The 23,312-nt window shown below is 35.2% G+C and overlaps 2 protein-coding genes across 6 annotated transcripts; one reads left to right on the top strand and one right to left on the bottom strand.

The window, feature by feature from the left end:
• The first annotated feature begins 1,565 nt into the window (after window positions 1-1,565).
• LOC126696923 (uncharacterized) lies at window positions 1,566-7,017 on the top strand. 4 transcript variants are annotated; one of them, XM_050393684.1, is made up of 6 exons: window positions 1,566-1,706; window positions 2,702-3,453; window positions 4,055-4,113; window positions 4,849-4,977; window positions 5,508-5,643; window positions 6,489-7,017. In XM_050393684.1, exons 2-6 carry the CDS (start codon window positions 2,749-2,751, stop codon window positions 6,795-6,797), a joined length of 1,338 nt encoding a protein of 445 aa, XP_050249641.1. In that variant the 5' UTR covers window positions 1,566-1,706; window positions 2,702-2,748; the 3' UTR covers window positions 6,798-7,017. The 4 variants fall into 4 exon arrangements, with proteins under 4 accessions (XP_050249641.1, XP_050249640.1, XP_050249642.1 ...); XM_050393683.1 differs by lacking the exon at window positions 1,566-1,706 and adding an exon at window positions 1,764-2,275; XM_050393685.1 differs by lacking the exon at window positions 1,566-1,706 and adding an exon at window positions 2,284-2,449.
• A 1,276-nt stretch (window positions 7,018-8,293) lies between these two features.
• Window positions 8,294-22,103, bottom strand: LOC126696922 (beta-amylase 7). 2 transcript variants are annotated; one of them, XM_050393681.1, is made up of 11 exons: window positions 21,608-22,103; window positions 19,679-20,302; window positions 17,393-17,677; window positions 15,892-15,969; window positions 15,240-15,443; window positions 12,833-13,027; window positions 11,415-11,579; window positions 10,400-10,660; window positions 9,771-9,989; window positions 9,349-9,568; window positions 8,294-8,535 (listed from the first exon to the last, which is right to left on the bottom strand). In XM_050393681.1, exons 2-11 carry the CDS (start codon window positions 20,093-20,095, stop codon window positions 8,507-8,509), a joined length of 2,073 nt encoding a protein of 690 aa, XP_050249638.1. In that variant the 5' UTR covers window positions 20,096-20,302; window positions 21,608-22,103; the 3' UTR covers window positions 8,294-8,506. The 2 variants fall into 2 exon arrangements, with proteins under 2 accessions (XP_050249638.1, XP_050249639.1); XM_050393682.1 differs by having other exon boundaries at window positions 19,679-20,262.
• Window positions 22,104-23,312: the final 1,209 nt, after the last annotated feature.

The following is a 23,312-nucleotide window of genomic DNA, read 5'->3' as shown; positions in this document are numbered from 1 at the left end:
TGAAGCCAGGAAAACAAATACAAATGCACCCTGAAATCAAATACCCACTTGAGATCAATACTGTTATAGATTCTTAAAAAAAATCAATACTGTAAAACTAAAAAGCCCAAATTAGCAAACAATGTAAACAAGATTAAAACCAAAAGGAAACAAGTAAAAACACAGACCTTAAAAAATTGGAATGATTATACAAAGAAAAAAAAGAAGAAGAGAAAATGTTAGACCAACGAAAAGCTATAAAGGTGATCCTCTAGATGTATAATTGTATTGTCTCTGACTCTCCCATTCTCATTGTTTCCCTCAAAACTAAACTGAACCCACCATTATACTAGGCACTGGGCAGTAACCATGATCATACAATCAAAATCAAAGAAATATTCACACCTGTTGCATTACCAAAGGATATTGGTAGCATTGTTTTCAACGCATTTTATTGTGGATCATTGTGTGCGCTTCGGTTTTCGTTTGGCAAAGGAATATCTTTGATGGGTTTTTCGTGTTTGGTCATGGTGTTAATCGAGGAAAGCATATGCCAGGCTGAGACTTTATGGCGTTTAATCTAATGGATTTTGGAGGTGTGGGTTATGGGTTACTGTGAGCACAGAGGGCATTGATGAATTTATTTATTTTTTATTTTTTTATATTTCATTTTATTGTTGACGTGGTAGTACACATGGCCATTTATGTAAGTGAAAATAATATTTTATTTTTACTAGTTAGACATGTCAGTATTTTCCATTTATCACTTAACGGCAAGGGCCATTTTAACACAAGACCAAAAGGTTAGGGACCAAACCGACACAACTGAACGGTTAAGGACCAAATTGAGATTTGACATAAAGGATAGGGACCAATTTTGTAATTTACCTTTTTTTTTTTTTTTTTTTTTTTGATTTCATTGATGCTTGTGGGTTTGTTTGGTTGCTAAGAAAATCAAGAAAAAGGAATAAAAATTATGAGTTTGACGGATTATGGGTGGTGGTGGTTGTGGGTTCTGTGGAGATGGTGAATGGTGGGTTGTGAAGGTGGACATAAGAGAGAGAGAGAGACATAAAAAAATGAATAGTTTTTAGCCGAGATGTGAAAATAAAATCTTTGTAGCGAAATGTTAAAATAAATAAAGTGACTTTTCGAAATGTTAAATGCTATAATTTTTACAGCCCGTTTGGTAGTATAGTTTGAGTAATGTTGTTTAAGTGTTTTTTATATATATATGAATGAAAAAATATGCAAAATTGCTTAAAATATAAAAATGTGAGTTTAAGTTGGCTTACCAAACAAGTCCTATTCTTGATGTGAATCATTTAAAATGTCTAATTTTAAATTGCGTGTAGCGAATTTAAAATTTCAATCAAACCACCGTTGTCAATTGTAATTTCTCCTCAAATATAAATAATCAAGTTTATTCTTCTGAAAATTTTGTAAACAATAAGAAGGAAATTTAATCTCGGCTGAAAACTGTGCGAGAGAAGAAAAAATAAAAGAAAAAGGAAATGTAATCCTAATAATCAAAATTCGCGTCCAATAAGTGATTATTAGGCTAGATGTGGCCAAACTTTATTCACAATAAAATACAAATAATCTTTTTTTTTCTTTTCAGCAATTAAACCATCAACGATCAAACCAATCATCATACAAGCAAACGGAATCTGAAGCAAGGTAGATTCTTGAAGCCTACCCAAAAAAGAAATGGGTTTGACTAGCAGGTACGTACACCACAACCAAACTTGACAACTCAACTTTGTCTTCCTTGTCATTCTCCAAAAAAAAAAAAACACTCTGTCTTCCTTCTCTCTCTCTCTCTTTCAGTCCCTTTTTTTTTTCATTCTTGTTTTTATTTTTATTCTATATAGTATAATTCTTTTGTCTTTGAGCTTTAACTTTCCCAATTCAGCACCGCCAAAACCTCAGTTTGTAATTAACTTCCAGTCTTCTTTAATCAAAATATGATTTTTAATTGTTTGTATAATATTTTGTAAGGGTTCCAAGTTATTATTATGCCTGTGTCTGTGTACAGCTGCTGATCTTTGTTGCTTTTGTTCCGAAAAACCCTATGCCCACAAACCCAATAAGTAAAAAGTCTTTGTTTTAAAGTTCTAAAACCTGGTTATCTTCCAATTTCAGTTTTTAACAACTGGGGTTGACCCATATTGGTTGAAAGTTGTATTCTTTAGCTAAAACTCGATTCTGTGCACAATTCATATTCCCACAAATGGGTCTGCTTTGAAATTCAGAATTGCTGTTTGTGTGAAGTAGTACATGCACCTTGAGCTTTGTAAGTTTGTATATCTTTTTCTTTGATAACTCCTTAAAACCCTCCATGAAGTGCTCAGTTTCTTGTTGTTTGATTCAATTAGCTCAGTCTTCATATTGACTGCTATTGGAGTATCTGTTTCAATAACTTTCATCTGCTGCAAGGTCATATTTGTTACTGAGTTGCCGATTTAAGGTTTTTAAACTATAGATTCCACATATAGATTTCCATATTATTTAATATTTTCTGCTTGTATCAGTATAACTAATATCAAAATCTATTTTTATTAATTTTTAGCTGGAAACTTCTTTAGGATTCAAAATATTTGTTAAACTCAGTTGAATTTTAAGTCAATTTTCAAATAATGAAAACACATTATTTTTCAATTTCTAGGAAAATTTCAATTATGATTTATACTTATATATTTTTTCATTGTCGAATTCGCAGAATCATATTCCTTGGTACCTGTTAACATGCTTGATTTATAGGCATCTATGTCAATCGTCTGTGGACTTCCCATCCTTGAATGTGTGTACTGTTTGGCCTGTGCTCGTTGGGTGTGGCAGAAATGCCTTTATACTGCAGGCCATGAAAGTGAAAACTGGGGCCTAGCCACTGCTGAAGAATTTGAGAATGTGCCTCGCCTTTGTCGCCTAATCTTATTTGGCTATGAAGAAGATATTTGTAACCCGCTTTGGGCTCCCCCTGGAGGCTATGGAATTAATCCTGATTGGGTATTCTTACGTAAAGATTATGAAGATACTTTAGGCCGTGTTACTCCTTATATGATTTACCTTGACCACGATAATGCTGATATAATCCTGGCAGTTAGGGGACTAAATTTAGCTAAGGAAAGTGATTATGCTGTTTTGCTAGATAACAAACTGGGGCAGACAAAATTTGGTGGTGGGTATGTCCACAATGGCTTATTAAAGGCAGCAGAGTGGGTTTTTGATGCAGAGTGTGAGGTTTTGAGGGAATTGGTTGAAAGGAATCCAAATTATAGCCTGACATTTACTGGTCATTCCCTAGGAGCAGGGGTGGTAGCATTGCTGACATTGGTGGTAGTTCAGAATCTGGGTAAATTGGGAAATATTGAGAGAAAGAGGATCAGATGCTATGCTGTAGCTCCTGCTCGGTGTATGTCACTAAATTTGGCTGTCAGATATGCAGATATTATCAGTTCTGTTGTACTCCAGGTACAATCATCAGATTCCACTGTAGATTTGGGTGCCTTGCCATCAGTAATTTGGTTAATATTGACTTATATTGGAATAGAAGCGTGATATTTTCAGTGGACCAGGTTTAGTTGTGCATATTGTCTTCATCATGATATATTCAAAAACTCAAAATGATATATGGTAATATTTATCATATTTTTCATCATATAATAATTTTGGAAAATGTATTGTCACACTTTGAAATGGTGAAAGACTATTACTTGTATTAATCTTCTGTCAACACAAAAATCTTACAACCGAAGCATTTACTGAATCATAGATTCATTACTCCTTAGAATTATATAACTAATTTGCCAGAGATGAATATGTTAAGGGATGTACTATTAGACGAGCAGCAAATCTTCTTACAAAGCACATGTCATAAATTTGATGATCAAGTTAGCTACCATAAGCAGGACGGGTTTTCAAACATAATATGGGTGCATTAGTTAAGGGTTTAAATGTCAAAAAAAGTTAATTTCTTTCCCAGTATTACATTACAATTTATATTGATGACCTTTTTGCATATGGACGATTGTGTGTTCTATTGTTTTTAATATGAGTTGTTTTAATGAACCAGGACGATTTCTTACCTCGGACAACCACTGCCCTGGAAGACGTATTCAAATCACTTATCTGGTAAAAAATAGTATGTCATAGTCGCCGTTCTTTCATTTGGTAGTTCCTAGCATGCATGATTCTTTTTTTTCTTTTGTTTTTTGAGAGTTTTAACTCATGGCCTCTGCTCCTGATAATAGTTCTTTATCATCAGACTAAGACATCAACAATGTGGGAGGAACTTAAGGAAAAGATGACTTCTATCAGTCTTGGAATGTATTGATTATGGCATATACACAGATTTACCCTTTTTTTTTTTTTTTTTTTTGGGGGAGGGGGGAAGGGGGGATGGAATTTAAAGACTTGAACTCCTGATCTCTTATACATCTGAGGACAGATGGTGAAAGCATACTACTAAACAGAATAAATTTCTTTCAACCTTTAATGATAATCATTGTTTTCTTTCTTTCTTCCCCCCTCTTGGGTTGGGGGGAGGGGGGAGACAAAGAGTCATAAATAATTCTTTCAAATTCTAGTTTGTATTTCATCTGCTTGTGAAATTAGAAGCATTCTTTTTGATGGTCTGGTCCCAAGACTCCCAACCACACCAAAGATGTATCCCTCTTTATTTTCTCTAAACAAAGTAAGGCTCCAGTATTTATTGGGAGCTCTTTGAGGAAACCATGAATAATTGTTACACAAAATAAATTCTTTTATACACATGTATTTTTAGTCTTTTACTAATTTATTTTCTGATACTATTCAAAGTGCACCATCCAGGTGAGATTCTAAGTTTGGTTTCCTTCATTTGGACAGTTTGCCATGTTTATTGTGCCTAACGTGCTTGAAGGATACATGTACCCTGGAGGAGAAGATGCTTAAAGATCCAAGGCGGCTCTATGCACCTGGTCGCCTCTATCACATTGTTGAGCGGAAGCCCTTAAGGTATAATAAGGTTCATATTGAGCATGATGATCCCAAACATTAGGTCAATTAGGGAGAGGCACTATCTTGATGATTACTGTCACAGAGCAACTTGAGCAAGTGAGAGGAAGATACTTTTTTTTTTTTTGGGGTGGGATATAGAAGTGAGTTTGATAAGATTAGTGATTGTTTCTTAGTAGGTATCTAGCTACTATGTTTGTATAAAAGTTTTATGTGAGGGGCTAGCTCCTGGGAGATTGATGTCACTTGCTGGTGCTCTTTGGGGCACATTGTATGGGCACCATCTTTTGGAACGACAAAATATTTTCTTCCCTGATTCTTTTGGGGTGGGTGGGGTAACATGATATGCTGGAGTCTCGATTTGGCTTCACCAAAGTTGATCTATGCCACCTGACATCACCTCATGAAGAACCTATGAACCCATCCCAAGCACGATGTTGTGGATTCACAGCTATCAAGCACTGAGCTCATTATTTTAAATTATGGCACCAGTTTGGTGCTTCATGTACAATTTCTTTTCCATGTTGCAGGTTAGGAAGATTTCCGCCAGTTGTGAGGACGGCAGTGCCTGTGGATGGGAGGTTTGATCACGTGGTTCTCTCTTGCAATGCAACTTCTGACCATGCTCTCATTTGGGTAGAGAGAGAATCACAAAGGGCTCTTGATGTAAGTTATCATCAATAGAATTTGGTAATAGAAACAAGTCTATCTCCCCAATATTGTTCCTGTTTGAAGCTAGGATGCAAATACCATTTTATTTGGCCGTTGTGAAAGAGAAGACGTTTATTATCACAAAGCATTGTGGAAAGTACATAATCATATCGGTTCCATGTTTATTCAGCTGCATTTATTAAAATCATATGAGAATTGTTCAATACATAGAACTTACACATACACAGTTGAGCTAGTTTCTTACAAGCACCCAAGTATCCATGGGATTATCTTACAAGCCTTTCCCTTTCCCCGCCTGCGTTTTGATGGTACTGTGCCTAAATACTTAACTCCTACATCCAAGCTTTAAATATGAAGGATTGGAGGCACTTAAAAACTGCTCTTGCAAACCATTTATTTTATTATTTTTTCTATAGATGCCCTTTTTTTCGTTTATCATTTGATAAATCTATTTGGCTTTTACAAGCTTATATGTGTTTATCAAATGGCTTTCACAAGCTAAAGTAGAACACTATCCTGTTCCAATTTTCATGCCATATAGGTTCTGCTACTGCTGCAATGTTCGTACGAATCTCTATGTTATGGCTAGTTTTTTTTTTTTTTTTGATAAATTATGTTATGGCTAGTTTAAATCAATTAAATTCTTTTTCAGTATTCCAAGAATTCTCCGTGTTATCGATTTTTAACTGACTCTCTTATAAACACGAATCCAATGTCTTCATGGTGAATTTAAAGTAGACATGTATATCCAAGTACCGCTTTTAGTTTAAGTGGTTGACATCAAGAGCTTATTTTGTTTCTTTGCAGTGGTTTAAAAATGTTATTTCTCTTGACTTCAGTTAATGCGGGAGAAAGATAAAATTATGGCAATCCCAACAAAGCAGAGGATGAAACGTCAGGAGTATCTTGCCCGAGAACACAGCCAGGAATACAAGGCAGCACTTCAGAGAGCCATTGCTTTGGATATCCCTCAAGCATTCTCACCTCATACATATGGAACATTTCATGAAATGGAAGGAGGTGAGAATTCTGGCAAGTCAAGAGAGGAAATCTTATCCTTTAATAGAAGAAGGGAAAGTTGGGATGGATTTGTGGGGCGTCTATTTGATGAGGATGATTCTGGTCACATGGTGTTCAAGAAGTCATAAAATGTTCTGAAGAATTTTCATACTGTAACTTAGCTTTACAAAAATCATTCTTTCATTCATATCAACAAACCCTTTCGTAAGGGGTTCATGAGTTATGTTGGGTTACAATCCATACGGGGATATCTGATAAGAGACTTGAAGGCTGTACATGTTCGTCCCACTTTGATCAAATGTAAAAAGATTTTTGATTTTTAATGTAAATTTGGTCATGATTTTGTCATTGCACTCTTTATCCTTTCTGATAACGAAATTAAAGTACTGAGGTTCAGCAAGCATTCAGCTGGTGAATGCTGGTCGAGAGCACATGCTATCTTTTTTTTTTTTTTTTTTCTTTTTTGGATAGGTACATGCTAGCATTTGATGAAAGTGTATGAAGGTAATAAAAACCTTAGCTTTAAAAATATAAAAAACGGTGCTACACCGAATTATAGTCTTGGACCTAAGTTTTAACATTAGCTTAAGGTGCTACTGATCATTTAATAAGATGGTAATAAAAACATAGGGATTCAAGACATTGGTTATTGTGAGGTAGATTTTCTGTCACCAGAAATGATATTTCCACGCCAAAACTAATACCTTTTTAAAATAAAAAGAAAAAAGGAATCATAGTGGAATCTATGGTAAAATATTGTGACAGATATTGATAAGAAACAACCAGTCAGGGATAATAGGATCACGTCTGGCCATTATAATTAAGTTTGTCACATCACATGGCTTCCCCCTCTGCAGTACGGTAGGTAATAATATTTTACTAGGTGAGATTTCTCATCAGTGTATAAAAGCACTAGATAGAACACATGGCTAACACGTGATCATTTTAGAATAGGTATCGTACCCATATCAGCTTTTGTGCATAAAAAGGAAGCCAAACCCAAAACTACCACCTTGTTTTAGAAGTTGGCCTTTTTAACTCCAACCATTCAAAGGATGAAAATTCAGAATGGAGGATCATTTTTTTTTTTTGGAAACCGAATGGAGGATCATTATCATTTCCTAAATCCTAATCACAAATGTATGTCACATTTCTTAAGCTTACCCTGAAAAGGTCAATCAGCATTATTCTCATCTTAAAAATTTCAAATGAAAACAATTCTGCTAAGAGGACCTAAGATTCACAAAGCACAAAGTGTATCTGCAAATAACATGACTATATGAAGACTAGTTAAGAAACATTATTTTATAAGAGCAAAACTTAGATCTAGGATCTTAGGTGTAGTACATTAGTTTTCCTAATTAAATGCAAACACATGCCTATATTAAATTTAATGTCATTGGAAATAATAACATAATTTGTGTTTTATTAATCAATACAACCAATTGTTTGAATTTAATTGAGGAATCTAATGTATTGCACCTAAGTTTTGCCCTATTAAAGCATAACATAAGCGCAAACAAAATATTTCCACCAAACTACTAACAGGTTAGGTAAAGTGTTGACAGGGTGCAACAATAATCTAATTCACTGATGAAGATTCTGCTTGATTCATTCAAGAGGATTATGTTAAAAATGATTATATTAAATCTATGTATTAATTACTTGTACATCTTGGTTGGGCTTTGTGTTTGATTAAAAAATGGCCCAATCTAGTAGTCAATTACCTAGTATAGATAATAGCAAAAATACTATTCCCCTAATCTGCAACACAGTAACCCCAATATTTTTGTGGGGAAGAGATAAATAATACATATTCAGGAGAGACTTCATCCCACTATACCTGGAGATCAAGAACTTCTTCCCCTGCAGTGAAATCGAGACATTAAGTTAAAATTCCCACAAATGACCACATTCAGAATGCCATACAGAATGGTAACAATTAAATTATGTGAAGCAATTCTAATTCATAAATTTAATCAATGCCAAAACTGGAATTCAATACCCTAAAAAATAACCTATACTGCTCTTAGGTATGTTCTAATAAATATTACATTTTTCTTTAGATCACATAAAAGTTTTAAGCAATTAAAAAACCAGTCATTTGTCTATTTAGTTTGGAATCCATTGAATGGTTGTGGTAAGAAGTTCAGTGCTTGGTATCCAATCAAATGAAATCATTTCATAATTTTTGAAGATATTGAGAGACCTAGAGATCTCTTGAGGTCTATGCTAACTGGGACTTTATTTGAATGGTCTCATATTTGAGGGTTCAGAGTGTTCCATTTCTGATTTTTTTATGTCTGTTAGTTCTTCTCTTTGATTTGTTTGTATTTGTTACAAGTGCAATGGGTTCACCATCGTGAACACATTGTTTCTTTTCTTTTCATTAATAGACTTCAATTATCTATCAAAAAAAAATTAGTGTCTAACAAAGCCAGTATGCAAGTCCAGGATTTTGACCTATTCTTTACACCTTTTCAAATGATCTCAATAATATGCAAATTGGTTCAGTAAAATCCATGCTGAAGGAAATCTGTTTCTAAGGCAAACAGGGACGTTGATTCTGTCCCTACCAAATGGGTGCTTAATCGAGAAAGATATCAAATAAACTAAAATAAAATCTGAATAATTGTATTGGACAATATGTGAAAGATTTGAGTGTCTCCAGTGCTTTACCGTGCATTTTCTTGACAAACCGTTCAAATTCCATGAAATTGTGTCTTTCCATAAGAAGTGGACTAAGCCTAAGGTAGGTAAAAGACGAAAAATGCCTCCCATCTGGATCATTCATGGGCTTGGCAGTATCTAATATCTTGTTATAGCCTATTCTGTCGTGACAAGAAAGTGTATTCTCACTAGAAACTGGTATGCAAGCATCCCATGCAGCATTCAGCACCTGAAATAGACAATTAGGATTGTCATTGCTAAAAGCTTCCAACTACAGATCTGTACAGTTGAATTCAAGCATTATTAAATTTGCTAGAACTGACAGACACACAGGGTTTCTTATTATATTCTGGCTTTACACAATTTAATTGCAAACTAAATTTAAGGAAATAGCAAAGCTCATCAAGAGGTTTCAAATACTTGGTGCTTACTTGCCATACTAACCCCTCAGTATCTACCAATGCCTCCACGAAGTCCTCATGCTGGCCTAACATTTGTATCTCAACACATGTGAAGTTTAATGCAGCTCCATGCTTCTTTAGCATTGCTGCAATTGCAGCATAACCGTCACGATTGCAAGAGTTATAGAACCCAGCAGTTAATTCAGCAGCATGACTGGCTGTCTTGTACCACCAGTAAATACCTGGTAGCTGCTCAGCAATTAAAATACAGCAAACAGACTGAATTAAGCCATAACTAACAAAACAACATTCAAGATTCAAAAAGATTCAAAAATTCCTTGTCCAAACAGAGGATTACTGAATTAAGCCATAACTAATAAAGCAACTTCTAATAAAACTCAATTAATATAGTGAAGATGAAGGTGCTTAGCCTTTTACATTTATGATAATTGAAATTAAAATTGGTCATGTGTTATGTTGACAGTGAAATGGGTCTGCAACAAAAACAAAAAGGCAGTGACCCTTGAAAGCAGAGTCAAAATAGTAAATAAATAAATTTAAAAAAAAAAAATGAAGTTGAAAGAAATCTTCAAATTGAAATACCAAAAAAAAATGCATCTCTCATGTAAAATAGGAACACTTCTGAATAGCTAACACACCTTTGCAGCAATGCGGGTCCCATCAAAAGTTAACTTTGCTAGAGAAAGTACACGATCACCATGATCAACTACAATTTGAGAATACCAATTCAGGAAGAACCTTCCATAATAGCCATCATAATCACCTCCATCACAAAAAAATCCTGTTTCAAGAGGCCGGGAATTATAGGAACCTGCATTATCTGGTCCTCTTGCCCATGAGGAGTGTCCCCTGTCTTCTGCTGCCTTCCTTAGACTTCTCAACAAATATTGATCATAACACTGGAAAATAAAGGGAGATGCTATAAAAGTACTCTTTCAGAATTAGAAAGCACGATTCGTGTAAAGAGACAATGGCAACTATGGGTTGAGATGATCAGCAATCTGTGTATAATACTGTTATCATGCTCAAAATGAAAATTTTCTTATTCTCCTGTGTCAAGATTTTAGAAATAACCTGATTTCCTCAAGTAAAAGGGCAGCCCTTTAAAACAAACACTGCTTACATAGTTACATGTTTTGACAAAACTTCCTATCCAGAACTTCAGTTCTCTATAGAGCAGTTTAAATAAAAGTAAGTTAAATAACATATGATTTTTTCTCTTTTTCTGAGAAGATATCTTGTTTTTTGATAAGTAATCAAAGAAAATAAGTTATTTTCTCCGAAACTGAAAGCGGTACCTGTAACATTTGCTTTAGGGAAATGGAAGTAACCTGAAGAAGATTATTTTAAAGTATGATATTTTACATTAGGCTCCAGAACTGCAAGTCATCATTTCTGTAAGTCATGATTTATTACTTAATATTACTATTACAATTACTATAAAAATATTAACAATATGAAAGATAAATAGCATACAAGGCACAGCATATCTCAAATTTTAATTACTTGTATGCCATCTGGCCCAGAAAAGGGGGAAAAATTATGCTAAAAGATTAAAAGATTAAAGAGAGCAACTTGTGGAGATTTTCCAGCTAATTCTGCAAAAATGGTAGACATATCTATTAATTATAAACACACTTATTCAAGAAATACCTGGAATTCGCCAATGCCAGGATATCTCCAACCATGCTTCACGGGAAAAGATGGGTAACGGAGCTCCCCACATGGTCCTAGTCCAACTTCAATCATGGAAATGATGCCATCCTCAAAGAACTCATCAAATTCTGTCCGGAAGCTTCTCATGTAGTCAAAGTAAACCTACACCATTTACCAAAGAATAAACCAATAATAATTCCATGCTAAAGATTACTACTCACATGGCATTAAGAGAAAAAATAAGGGTCACCCATCTGGCAAGAAGAACTATGTTGTTTGAATTTCCTTTTAAGAAAAAACACCCAGATTGTAGCAGAGCAAAGCTTAGTTTGTAGAAGAATTTAAAGAGAACTCAGCAGCATCTTTGGCTTCAATGAGCCTGACATGAGGACATATTCTATCTTGTGTAGCTTTGGTTTTGTAGCTTTTTTAGTTCATTTTGTTGGCGTAAAGCCAGTTATGGGTGCTGACATCCTGTGTTTTATTTTGCTGTGCTTTGTATATACTAAGGTCCTTTGCCTTTGTACAGTTTTCTTTACAACACTTTCTTACTTTCCAAAACAAAAAAAGCACCATTTAACAGTCAAAGAATTTGTCTTTAAGGCTGTGTTTGGCTCCCGTAAAATATTTTCCGGAAAATAAATATTTTCCGGAAATGCTATTTTCGGGAAAGGAAAATATTTTCAAGTGTTTGGTTGCATTATGAAAATTGTTCTAGAAAATATTTTCATGTGTTTGGTAACATTCTGAAAATGCTATTTTCCACCACCACCCACACAAAACCGACCACCACACAACAGAAAAACCACCAAAACACCACCACCCACACCACCACAACAACAACAAAAATCAAAATCACATAGAGAGAGAGATCGGTTCATGGGTTTCCGGCGAAGTCGAAGGCTCTGGGTCGAAGGCTCTGGGTTCGTGGCGTGATCTGGGCTCTGGGTTCGCCAGCGAAGTCGAAGATTGGTTCGTGGGTTCATGCGTTCGTGGCGCGAAGGCTCTGGGTTGCCGGCGAAGTCGAAGGCTCGTGGGTCGCCGGCGATGGGCTCTCTCTTCTTCCTCTCTCTCTCTCTCTCTCTGCGTGCGAGCGCGATCTCACTCTCACTCTCTCTCTCTCTCTCTGTTTTCCGGAAAATGAGATTTGAAGGTAAAATAAAAACGGAAATGATTTTACACCCCAACACACGGTCAACTGAAAAGCATTTCCGGAAAATTTATTTTCCATGCGCAACCAAACACCTGCATTTACGGAAAAGCATTTCCGGAAGTGATTTGAAGTCAAAACAAACACAGCCTAAATAATGTCAAATAGGATTTAATGTTGAAAGTCATTGGCTGAGTTTTATGGTAATCACTCACTAGAACACAACTGATGTAATGCTTGACAGTAATACAGAACATAATATTACCTCAACAGCAGTTCGGCCCCTTAAAACCCGATCCTTGTCTATTCCCCATGAGAGACATTCAGGATTGCGCCTCCCCTCTTTATCAGTGAAAAAAATGTCAGGATTGCTTCGACCAATTTCTGCCACCCAATGGGGCAGTGGAATACAAACATCATCACCAACATTGCCCCCGCATTCATGAAATGACAACACAACCTGAACCAATGGTTTTTTTTTTTTGATAAGTAAGAAGAGATTATTATTAATAAAAGAAAAGCAAGAGAAATACAAAGAGTTCACGGTAGTGAACAAAGGAAAAAGGAACAAAAAGACAGAAGTAACCCCTAAACTATTCTAATAGATGAAAGAAAATCCAAAAGGGTAGAACAATCCGTGAAACCCCAACATCGAGACCAATAAAAGAGGGTCCGCTGACAAAACTCTAATAACCGAACCAATGTCAAACAGAGATTTGAGATTTAGATGCGGAATGAATCTTCAGAATAATTAATTAAAGCAACCATGTACGGTGACCAATCATAACTGCATGTCAGGCATTAATTTTTAACTATTTTGCCTTGGCCGGCCAGATACACTTCGAAACCTGAGGCGACAATTTTAGGCAATACTTTTTTCTTATACTTAAATATCAATTAAATAATATTTATTCAACTTTCTAGTTATATATAAATTTTTAAATTTAAAATCTTATAATTAAATATCAATTAAGTATTATTTATTTAACTTTCTAGTTATATATAAATTTTTAAATTTAAAATCTGTTCTTCTCTCACTTCTTGTGCCATAGTCAATCTTTAGTAGGATTTTATCAATTTTAATTTGGAAAAACTTCTTACTGCAGAAGCAGCAGTCAATAGTAGTGTTTTCTTCTACATGTAAAAATTTTAGTTCTAAAAATAAATCCAAACTATCGATTTCAAAATAAATATCATGTTTGAGAAAACATTCATGGCTATATTTTTTGCAAACTATCATTGAATAGTAAGAACCAATAGGACCAAATTATGGGGTCTTCTTATACTTGGGGACCTTAAGCAATCGCCTAAGTGGCCAAATGGAAGAGCCGGCCTTGTGTTTTCCATAACAATGATAAGAAAACGTTAAAACCTTACTCCAGTCAACTTAAGAACACCAGCCCTTTTAACCAAAACAAAAAAACAAAAAAAAGAACACCGGCCCAGATTTTGGCTGGATATTAACATTTTGTCAGTCATGGCTATCTGACTTGGGTTGTAAATCATCATCATTATCTAATGCTGTCTTACAATTTATAAACCATGAACATATTCACAGCAACATCTGCACCCAATTAACCCAAAACCAAACCTTTCCTCCATTAATAGAGTGAGCACCACCATACCACTTTGCATTAATGACAGCTAAGAGCAGTGATAAGAGCATTCCCATCTAAGCTTCTATAAGTGCTAAAATGCTATTTTTAGCATTTGAAACCACAAAATGCTGCTCCATCAAACATGCTATATCCTAAAAAATTTGCCATCTTGCTACAGTGCGCTCTCATTTTTGAGAGCACACTGTAGCAAGGTGTTATCATTCTTTTAATATTTTTCTCTCTCTCTTCAGACTATCACTATCACTATCACTATCACTCTCACTCTCACTCTCGTTCTCTCTCATATCTCTTTCACAGATTCTCCCTCTCATGGGTCTGATGGGTCTCAATGATTGCAAGTGGGTCGTGGGTCTGATGGTGGAGGGTTCGATGGTGGTTGGGGTTGGTTGAGACCATGGGTTGAGGCCATGGGTTTGTACCATGGGTTGAGGTAGGTTGTGCCGATGGGTTGAGGCCGTTGGTTGTGGGTTTGTGGTGGTTGGGTTGCTAGGGTGGTGGTCATCGGAGAGATTGGGGTGGGTTTTGGCTGCGGTTTTGTGGTGGGTTCAAATCGGGGTTGAGGTTCAGATCGGGGTTGCTAGGGTGGTGGGTTTTGGCTGTGGTTTTGTGGCGGTTTTGTGGTGGGTTTTGGCTGTGGTTTGTGCCGTGGTTTTTTTTTTTGGTGGTTGGGGGTTGAGGTTGTGGTTGGTGGTGGTGGCTGTGGCTGTGGCCGTGGTTAGAGGTGATGAGCTTGAAAAGCTCAGGCCATGGATGTTTTGAGAGCAGAATATCAAAGAGAGGGAGAAGCTTCTAGACCGGGTTGAGAAAGATGGAGAGACAGTGGGAGAGAGAGACAGAGGGAGAGTGAGAAATAATAAAAAAAATGAATAAAAAATAATAAAGAAAGAATATTTAAATGAAGTGTTAAAAAAATAGAAGTTTTGATGTAAGGGATATTGTAAAGTGATGTGTTATATATAAAGTTGGTTTTTGAGATGGTAAATGCTAAATTTTTTAGAAATTTTGATGGGAATGCTCTAATGAGTGTATGTCAAATCATTATATAAAACTCACCTGTAACTTGAGCTTAAGCTCACGAACCATCTGAAAGAGCCTCTTGTAACCACTCCAATTATACTCTTGAGGAGCATGTGCCTCTACTATGCCCCACCAGCAATCAACCATAACACCATCAATATTCACTGATTTCAACACCCTTAGCTGCTTTAGTAGACCATCCGGATCGACCATCTCACACTTCATATTAATGACACCCAACTGCCATCAACAACGTGAGACACAATAGCATGACTTACATAAGTACTAAGAGATATGCATTAGCAGGTAAGGTTTTTTTGTTTTTGATAAGTAATAAAATTGTATAAATCATAAAAAACGAGTCACCCAAGTATACAGGAAATATACTGGGGTAAACAATCAGTTACAAAAGTTACATAGATCTAGTAAATCAACAATAGAAAATAAAGAAAGGTTCCTCATGGCTGACAACCAATCCAATAACGTTCTAACAAAGAATAACATGAGATCAGGCATAGAATTCTTGGTGTCTTCAAAACTCCAGCTATTCCGTAGCCTCAATAACATATGTGTGTGTGTGTGCGTGTGCGCGCGCGTGTAACACAGTAGAAATGTGAGGTTTTGAAGAACAGATAAACAAACATCCAATCTACAGTAACAGAGTAGGAGTAAAAAATAAACTACTTACGGGTAGCATCACATAAACAGGAACATAAGAGGTTCCAGCAAAATCACGTTCAGGTAACTTTGGGGCTAGGTCGACAATCTACGAAAAGAACAGAAGAATGTTTTAAAACTTGAGCCAAAAAAAAAAAACCCAACGAAGCCATCATATCTAAAAGAAATATGTATGTTACAGATTGAATAAATTATTAAGAGAATGAATCCAAATCACCTGAGATATAATTAAGAGTATGAGCATTGTTACATAATAATATAATTGACATCAAATAAACATGAAAATAAAAGCTGCAATTATCAAAAATATTGCAGGGTCATGATGAATGAAAATACATGAGAGCAGGTGCTACACATATGGTGCTATGTGCACGATCTTGCTATGAAAGAGTTACCTGATTGTAATGCTTGACATTTGGACACTATGCAAATAGAATGAATAATACAAAATGATCAAATTACTAGTAATACTGCAGCATCATGCTGGATGCAAAAAAAATTGTATTGGTTATGGATGAGCTCACCAGATAGATTCAAGGCAAAGTCCTTGGTGCATGCTTATAGTTATAGTCAATGAAACTAGATGTGGAGACTGTTAGTGTCAAGTTAGAAATTTGGAAAGATGCTTTACAATCTAACAATTTTCGGCTAAGTAGGACTAAAATAAAGTACATGGAATGTAAGTTTAGTAGAAGTAACAACAAAGATGAAAGGTTTGTAAGACTTGATGGTCAAGAGATATCAAAGAGTGAGAGGTTTGATATCTTTGATCAATAATTCATAAGAATGGAGATATTGAAGACAATGTGAATCAAAGGATATGAGCAGGGTTGATAAGTGAAGAAGCACATCAGTATATTGTATGATCATAAAATACTTATTAAGTTATAGGGAAAAAATTTATAAGACGGCTATAAAAAAAATACATGCTTTATGGTATTAAGAAACAACATGTTCATAAAATGAGTGTAATTGAAATGAGAATGTTTAGACAGATAAATGGAAATACAATTTAAGATATGATTCAAAATGAATAAATTCACTTAAAGATAGGGGTGATTCCTATTGATGAAAAGATGAGGGATAGACATGTAAGATGGTTTGGTCATGTGCAAAGGAGAGTGATTAAAGCATTTGTGAGAAAGAGTAAGTTGATTCAAGTCAAGGGAAATAAAAAAGTATTGAGGAAGACCTAAAATAACATTAGTAGAAGTGATAAAGGACATATCAATTAAGGAGATGACATAGAGTATGAAATAGGATATTGATAGAATGGCAAAGAAAAAAAATAAAAAAGAAGAAAAGTGGTCAACCCTGATTAGTTTGTTGAGGATCTATAGTCGATCCCAAAGTTTTGGATTAAGGTTTGGCTATTGTTGTATAAATTAGGTTCAAGTTTTGAGACAACCTTTTTATTTATTTATTGCTTTTTTTTTGGCATTGCTAAAAAATGGCATACCAAGAGATTGATATTTTCAAACCATACCATCCAAGAAACTTAGACATAGTACCTGCTTGTCATCAACTGTATTCATGGAGCCACCAATAAGAGGATGACTCTCGTGTTCTCCACCATCACCCACCATGGGTGGAGTTTGAGATCGAGTACTGGAAGATAGATCATAAGGTGATGAATTGGGCATATACACGCCTTTCATACTACTTGCATTGTACTCCCCTGAGTTCTGGTAGCCAGAGGAAACTCCTCTAAGGGAAGCAGCTGGAGTCTGTTGGGACACCATATGGGAAGATGATGGAGTCACCACAGCAGAAGCGCCACCCATAGGCCTTGGGCCCTGTCAAATAGAAGAGAAAACATTTACATTTTTTGGGCATTTCTGGAATTCATTAGATGTGAGAATGTGGGAAAATGGACTTTAATTAGACATGTGAGATACATATTAGATGATTCGCAACAGCTACAATGTGGAGGCAAATTGTTCACAGAGAATCTAAGATCAACAAATAAGTAAACCAAAAAAAGCACCTTTTAAAATAGTCAAATGTAATAGAATATATTTGATAAGTGTCAAATGTAACAGAATCTTATAATTAAAGATCAACTAACATAGAAGAACCTTATTTTCTGTATACTTGGGTGACTTTTTTTATGATTTATACAATTTTATTACTCATCCAAAAATATAGAAGAACCTTATTGTTAGACTTATGGTTAAGTGATTAAATTTACCATTTCCTACGAGTTTAAACTTTTGAAACAATCGATAATTTAACATGGTATCAGAGCAAGAGATCCTAAGTTCGATTTCTGGCTTTACTCTACCTCCTATTTAAAATTTTAAATTCCCACTTGTTGGGCTCCCACTTATTAAGGGGAAATTTATGTCCACAAGTGAGGGGGAGTATTAGACTTTTGGTTAAGTAATTAAATTTACCATTTCCTATGAGTTTAAGTTTTTGGAACAATCGGTAATTTAACACTTATTATTAAAATATGGTAAAATACTATTAAAATATGATAAAATACTTCAATCTCCCTTGGATTTTATCAAAAAATACACAGACCCTCCTCTTTTTTCAAAAGTTACTTAGACCTCCCTTATATGTACACTTTGAGTCCAACTTGTCATTGATATGTATAGAAATTGTTGATTGCATTCCCTATTATTCTAATGTAAAATGCCTAAAATTACCCTTCATTTTGTTATTGTAAAAATCCTATACCATCTACCCCATGCTCATGATTTATTTTCTATTCTTCCTTTCAAAATGAATCATTGGTGCAGACACCAAATTGGACCTAGACTGATTTGATCATAACTAATGCTGATTGATGCTGATGGATATTGAGACTCTTTAGGATTTAATTCTATTTTGTTTTTGCATTAAATGGAATTGATTACAAGTTAGTTCCTTTCCTTCTTAGGTTAGAAATTTATCATCTTTCTTTCAATGATGTAATTTGGCAGTCCTATTTAATGGCCCCAATATGAAGTATTGTAAGCTTATGAAATTTGGGGTGAGAGTTTTCTTCCATTGCTTGGTGCTGATTCCAAGTAAGCCCAAGTGTTTTTTCCTGGGTTTCTATCATGCTTAGTACTGATTCCAAGCAGCCCTAGGTGCTGATGCCAAATTTCTATCTATTTTTTGCTTTTATTGCTTGATGCTGATTTCCAGCAAACCCTAGTTGCCAATTCCTAAGTCCTATCTATTTGTTTTATTCTTCTTGTTTCCCACATAACCCCCTCTCTTAGAGTTTATTATCCTGCATCAATCGTAACCCTGATTTTTTTGACAAAGATGATAAGGGGAAGATTACTGATTTACATTTTTTATTGACAGAATAATCTAACATATTTCAAAATGGATCATAAACCTCATTTTATTGACAGAATAATCTAACATATTTCAAAATGGATCATAAACCTCATCTTATGTCAAAAAGATAAGGGAAACATTACCAATTTACACTTTTCGTTGACAGAATCCTCTTAACATATGCTATGGTGAAATTTTGAAAAAACAAGGTAGGTCTGTGTGATTTTCCTAAGTCCTGGGAAGATTGGACTATTTTACCCAAATATCTAATACTAAAAATCACCTTTTTAAGTCTCTCATTAAAAGCATTAACTACTCAATTATAAAGAGAGCTTTTAAAAACCACATGCATAAGCTAATAGAAAATAAGATAACAAATGAGCTTGAATACAGTGCATTTGCCAAGTAGAAATAAAAAGAAAAAGTACGCGAGGCACTGTCTGTCTCATTTACAGAAACAACTAAAGTTTGTATGATCTTTGAAGCCAAGAAGAGAATTTTTCTCGAGACACAAGTACCTGAGATCTTGAAGGAAAGGTGGTTCCATCTGGAAGAACAACCCAGCCCGCTTCCCTTGCCAGAGCAGCAATTACATCATTGATATCAGCCCTAACTCTAAGATTATAGTTACCATGCCTCCGAAGCCCAGCCAAGATCCTTGCGGTAATTGCCCTTCTGTGCCGCTCTCTTAGCTTTGTTCTTTCTTTCTCTTCCAGTGGTCTACACCTCCGAGAGGCTTGCTGGTCATGGTATTGAAACTGGTTATTACTGCCACTAGTTGCCATCCCTCCAACCTCTACCATCACTGGTGTGGCAGCATGCTTCTCTCCATTTTCTTCACCATCACCATCATCCTCTTCTTTCACATCCATGTCCATGTCTTCCTCTTCATCTTCTTCACTCGTTCCAATCAATTTCTGCATATCAGTTGCCATAATCTCCTCTCCCTAATCCTCAACCCGTCACCTAGAAAATATATCTATATTTCTACTGCAAAACCTCCATTGCTGCTCAACTTTTCACATTATTAATGAATGACTGACATTGTTCACAGTGCAGCAACATCTGGACTTAATTTGTTCCTGGCGGATTCTGCAGTCTTCTGGCAACAACTGGGAACTTCAGATTAATCATATCTTATGCTACAAAAGAAAAACAGAAAGAAAAAGGAAAGTCTCTCAGTTTCATTGAAAAGTTGTTCCAAAAAATCTAGCTTCGTAGTTCTAATCACAGATTCAAATTTCGATTATTTATTTATTGATAAGTTTACACACTCACCTAGTGAGTTTTAAACCCATGACCTTATCCTCCATCTCTTATATGAGGGAGTAGCTTCAGGCTTTCAGCTAGAGCTCTTTGGCAATCATATAATCAAATTTCATATCATTACATAATTAACTAAATTAAGGAATCAAGAAAAGAAAGAATTTCACTCATATAACTGAGTGACACTTCACACAGTTGAGGTTTTTCGTTTTCTATTTCACAACAACATTAATAATAAAAAATAAATATGTCACAAAGGTGTGTTGCATTCTTTTCCTTTCCCACCGGTTTTAAACAAACTATGTGAAGGGTATAACCCAGTTTTTGAAGACATAGTAATACCCACCAAGCTTTCAAAAACACCCCCCCCCCCCCCAAAAAAAAAAACCCTCACAAATCTTTAGCTTGGTACCCAAAAACCCCATCTTCATTTTACATTTAAATTAACCATATTTTTGCAGAAAAATATTTTCCCACAAAAAATTTGGGCGGTTATTTCCTCCTGAAGTTCAGGCCCTGGACAAAACAGAACCGAGCAAAAACCTCCAAAACCTATTTTCCAACGTAATAATTACGCCAAATGCCACTTTACACTTCAAAGAAAAAGCCCCTATCTATCAATTCAATTCTCTGGCAACCATTCTGAACTTAATTAACTAAAACCAATAATATCTATCTCACATTAACCAAAAACAAAAATACCAACAAACAAACAAAATAGTCTGTGTCTCCATAGGAAATTTTCCCTGAAAAATCGAACCTTTAAATAATTCTAACCAAAAAATCAAATACTTCTTCGAGTAAAAAATAGGAAAAAAAATGAAAAATGAAAACCCCAACTGGAATTGACTGAACTTCGACAATGTAACGCCTTTTCCTCTAAATTTCTTCAAAATGTTAACAGCAAAAGACAAGTAACACTCCAAGGCATAGTTTGTTGACTAATCCAACCAATTTCTCAGCAAACGGACGGGGCTTAAGCTCAATTCTTTGATTAAATACAACCCTAAAAAAAGCCCAAAATTTTGAAAAAAAGGAGAGAACTTTTTTGTCTAAAAAAAAAAAAAACAAAATCTTTTTAGACTTAAAAAAGTTAAATTTCGCAGGAGAGAGTTTTCCAGGGGAAAATTTTCCGACGAAACAAACACGTTAAACAAAAGTTCCAAAGATACTCAATTTACCTTCTAATTCTGCGAGCTCGTGCGCGGAGATTCAAATTCCAGCCTGAATTTTCACTCGGAAACCTTTATTTGACGGAAAACTATGCTTCAAGAACAACAAAAGCTTCTAAATCTCCATTTCCTCCAGGAATTCCATCAATCAGAGCTCAAACGAAGAAAATTATACCAGATCCACGTTCTCCCTTCCAAAAAATTAAATTTTACAGCGAATTCCAAGCCGATTAGGTCAGGTTTTCCGGCCGCCGGCGAGCGGCGAAGATTAACGGAGAGAGGTCGGAGCTCCGGAAAGAGTGGAAACGAACGAGAGCGCGAGAGATGCTCCGTGTTCTCCGGCGAGCACAGTGCTCCAAGTCCGGCCGGCGAGAGAGAGTGAGAGAGAGAGAGAGAGAGAGCGTGCGAGCGAGCGCGCATGCGAGGCTCAGGGCTTCGCGCGTGTGTGTGTTTGCGAGTGTGTGAGGATTAGGCTTGGCACGAACGAGGCGTGTGTGTATGTGTGTGTGTGAAGAGTGTGTGTATATGCGAGGGAAGAGTGTACGGACGTGCGAGCGGCACGTGTGATTTGCACGTGCGGAGGTGCACGAGAATTGTGTGCGTCTTAAAAAGAGGAGAATGGGCGGGATCACGTGAATGACTCTGGTCTATCGGCTCATTGGATGTGAAAATAATTAAATATGCATGATTAGATTTACTATTTATGTGATTCTCAAAAAAATAAAATTACTATTTATGTGGAAGGAAATAACAAATAACATTGGATCAGTAGAATATTTAATAATTTCTTATTTACATGAAAAATATTATTTACTTTCTCAGTTTTTAAATCATATTATTTACTATCAATAATATATACACTTATGTAATATATTATAAACCTGTTTAAAAAATTTTATATACTACTTGAGTGTTCGTGTGTTCTAATAAATATTACTGTTTCCTCAAAAAAAAAAAAAAAAAAACAAACATATACACGATTCTTATGTTTGATGGAGAGAGCAAGGTAAGAGGAAATGAAAGAAAAGGTGGCAATCGAAATATACTTAAATTTTAGTATATTTATAGCACCTTTCCAACTTTTCACCTCTTGGTTATCCAATTTTGTCCATTCCAAACAAGACACTTGAAAAAAATAAAATAAAAGAATTATCTTCTTCAATACTTTTTTCATTTTTCAATTTTTTCATTTACTTTTATTTTGAAAATTACCACACACACCACAAAAAAAAAAAAAAAAAACAACAACAACACATCTTTTGTAGTAAATATAATTGACAAGAATTATTATGGAATGATATTTTTTTAAACATTTTTTGGGAGAAAATAATAGACTATTTCATCTGTGGAACCTATAACAATTGTTAGGGCTTTAATTCTTGCACAAGATATTGGACTGTCTTCTCTTATTTTGGAGAGAGATTCAGAGATAGTCATCAATGCTTTGAAGATTGAGGCTATCTTTTTTGCATCTTGATTATCAAAAAAAAAAAAAAAAATTTGCATCTTATGATCATTTGATTGAGGAAGCTAAAGGCTTAGTTGAAAATTTTTCTACATTTTAATTTTTTTTCATGTTGGGTGGTAGGGTAATTCTACTGTTCATTTCCTTGCTAAACATGTTAACGGGCTTTTGACGTAGATGGAGGATGTCTCTCTACATTTAATGTTATAGTCGTACCCGATATGACTAATTCTCCTTAATAAAATTACA

This window comes from Quercus robur, chromosome 8 (genome assembly GCF_932294415.1).
Source record: "Quercus robur chromosome 8, dhQueRobu3.1, whole genome shotgun sequence".
Lineage (NCBI taxonomy): Eukaryota > Viridiplantae > Streptophyta > Magnoliopsida > Fagales > Fagaceae > Quercus > Quercus robur.
The sequence above is the reverse complement of the archived record's forward strand: the minus strand, read 5'-3'. Positions and strand labels throughout refer to the sequence as shown.

Coding starts and splice junctions, on each gene's coding strand:
- LOC126696922 (XM_050393681.1), bottom strand. CDS start 20,095: ATGGCAACTGATATGCAGAAATTGATTGGAACGAGTGAAGAAGATGAA. Junction 10,661..11,414: donor CTGGCATTGGCGAATTCCAG/GTATTTCTTGAA, acceptor TTTATTTTCCAG/TGTTATGATCAATATTTGTT. Junction 9,990..10,399: donor GGACCCGCATTGCTGCAAAG/GTGTGTTAGCTA, acceptor ATTGCTGAGCAG/CTACCAGGTATTTACTGGTG.
- LOC126696923 (XM_050393684.1), top strand. CDS start 2,749: ATGTCAATCGTCTGTGGACTTCCCATCCTTGAATGTGTGTACTGTTTG. Junction 3,454..4,054: donor TCAGTTCTGTTGTACTCCAG/GTACAATCATCA, acceptor TTAATGAACCAG/GACGATTTCTTACCTCGGAC. Junction 4,114..4,848: donor GTATTCAAATCACTTATCTG/GTAAAAAATAGT, acceptor TCATTTGGACAG/TTTGCCATGTTTATTGTGCC.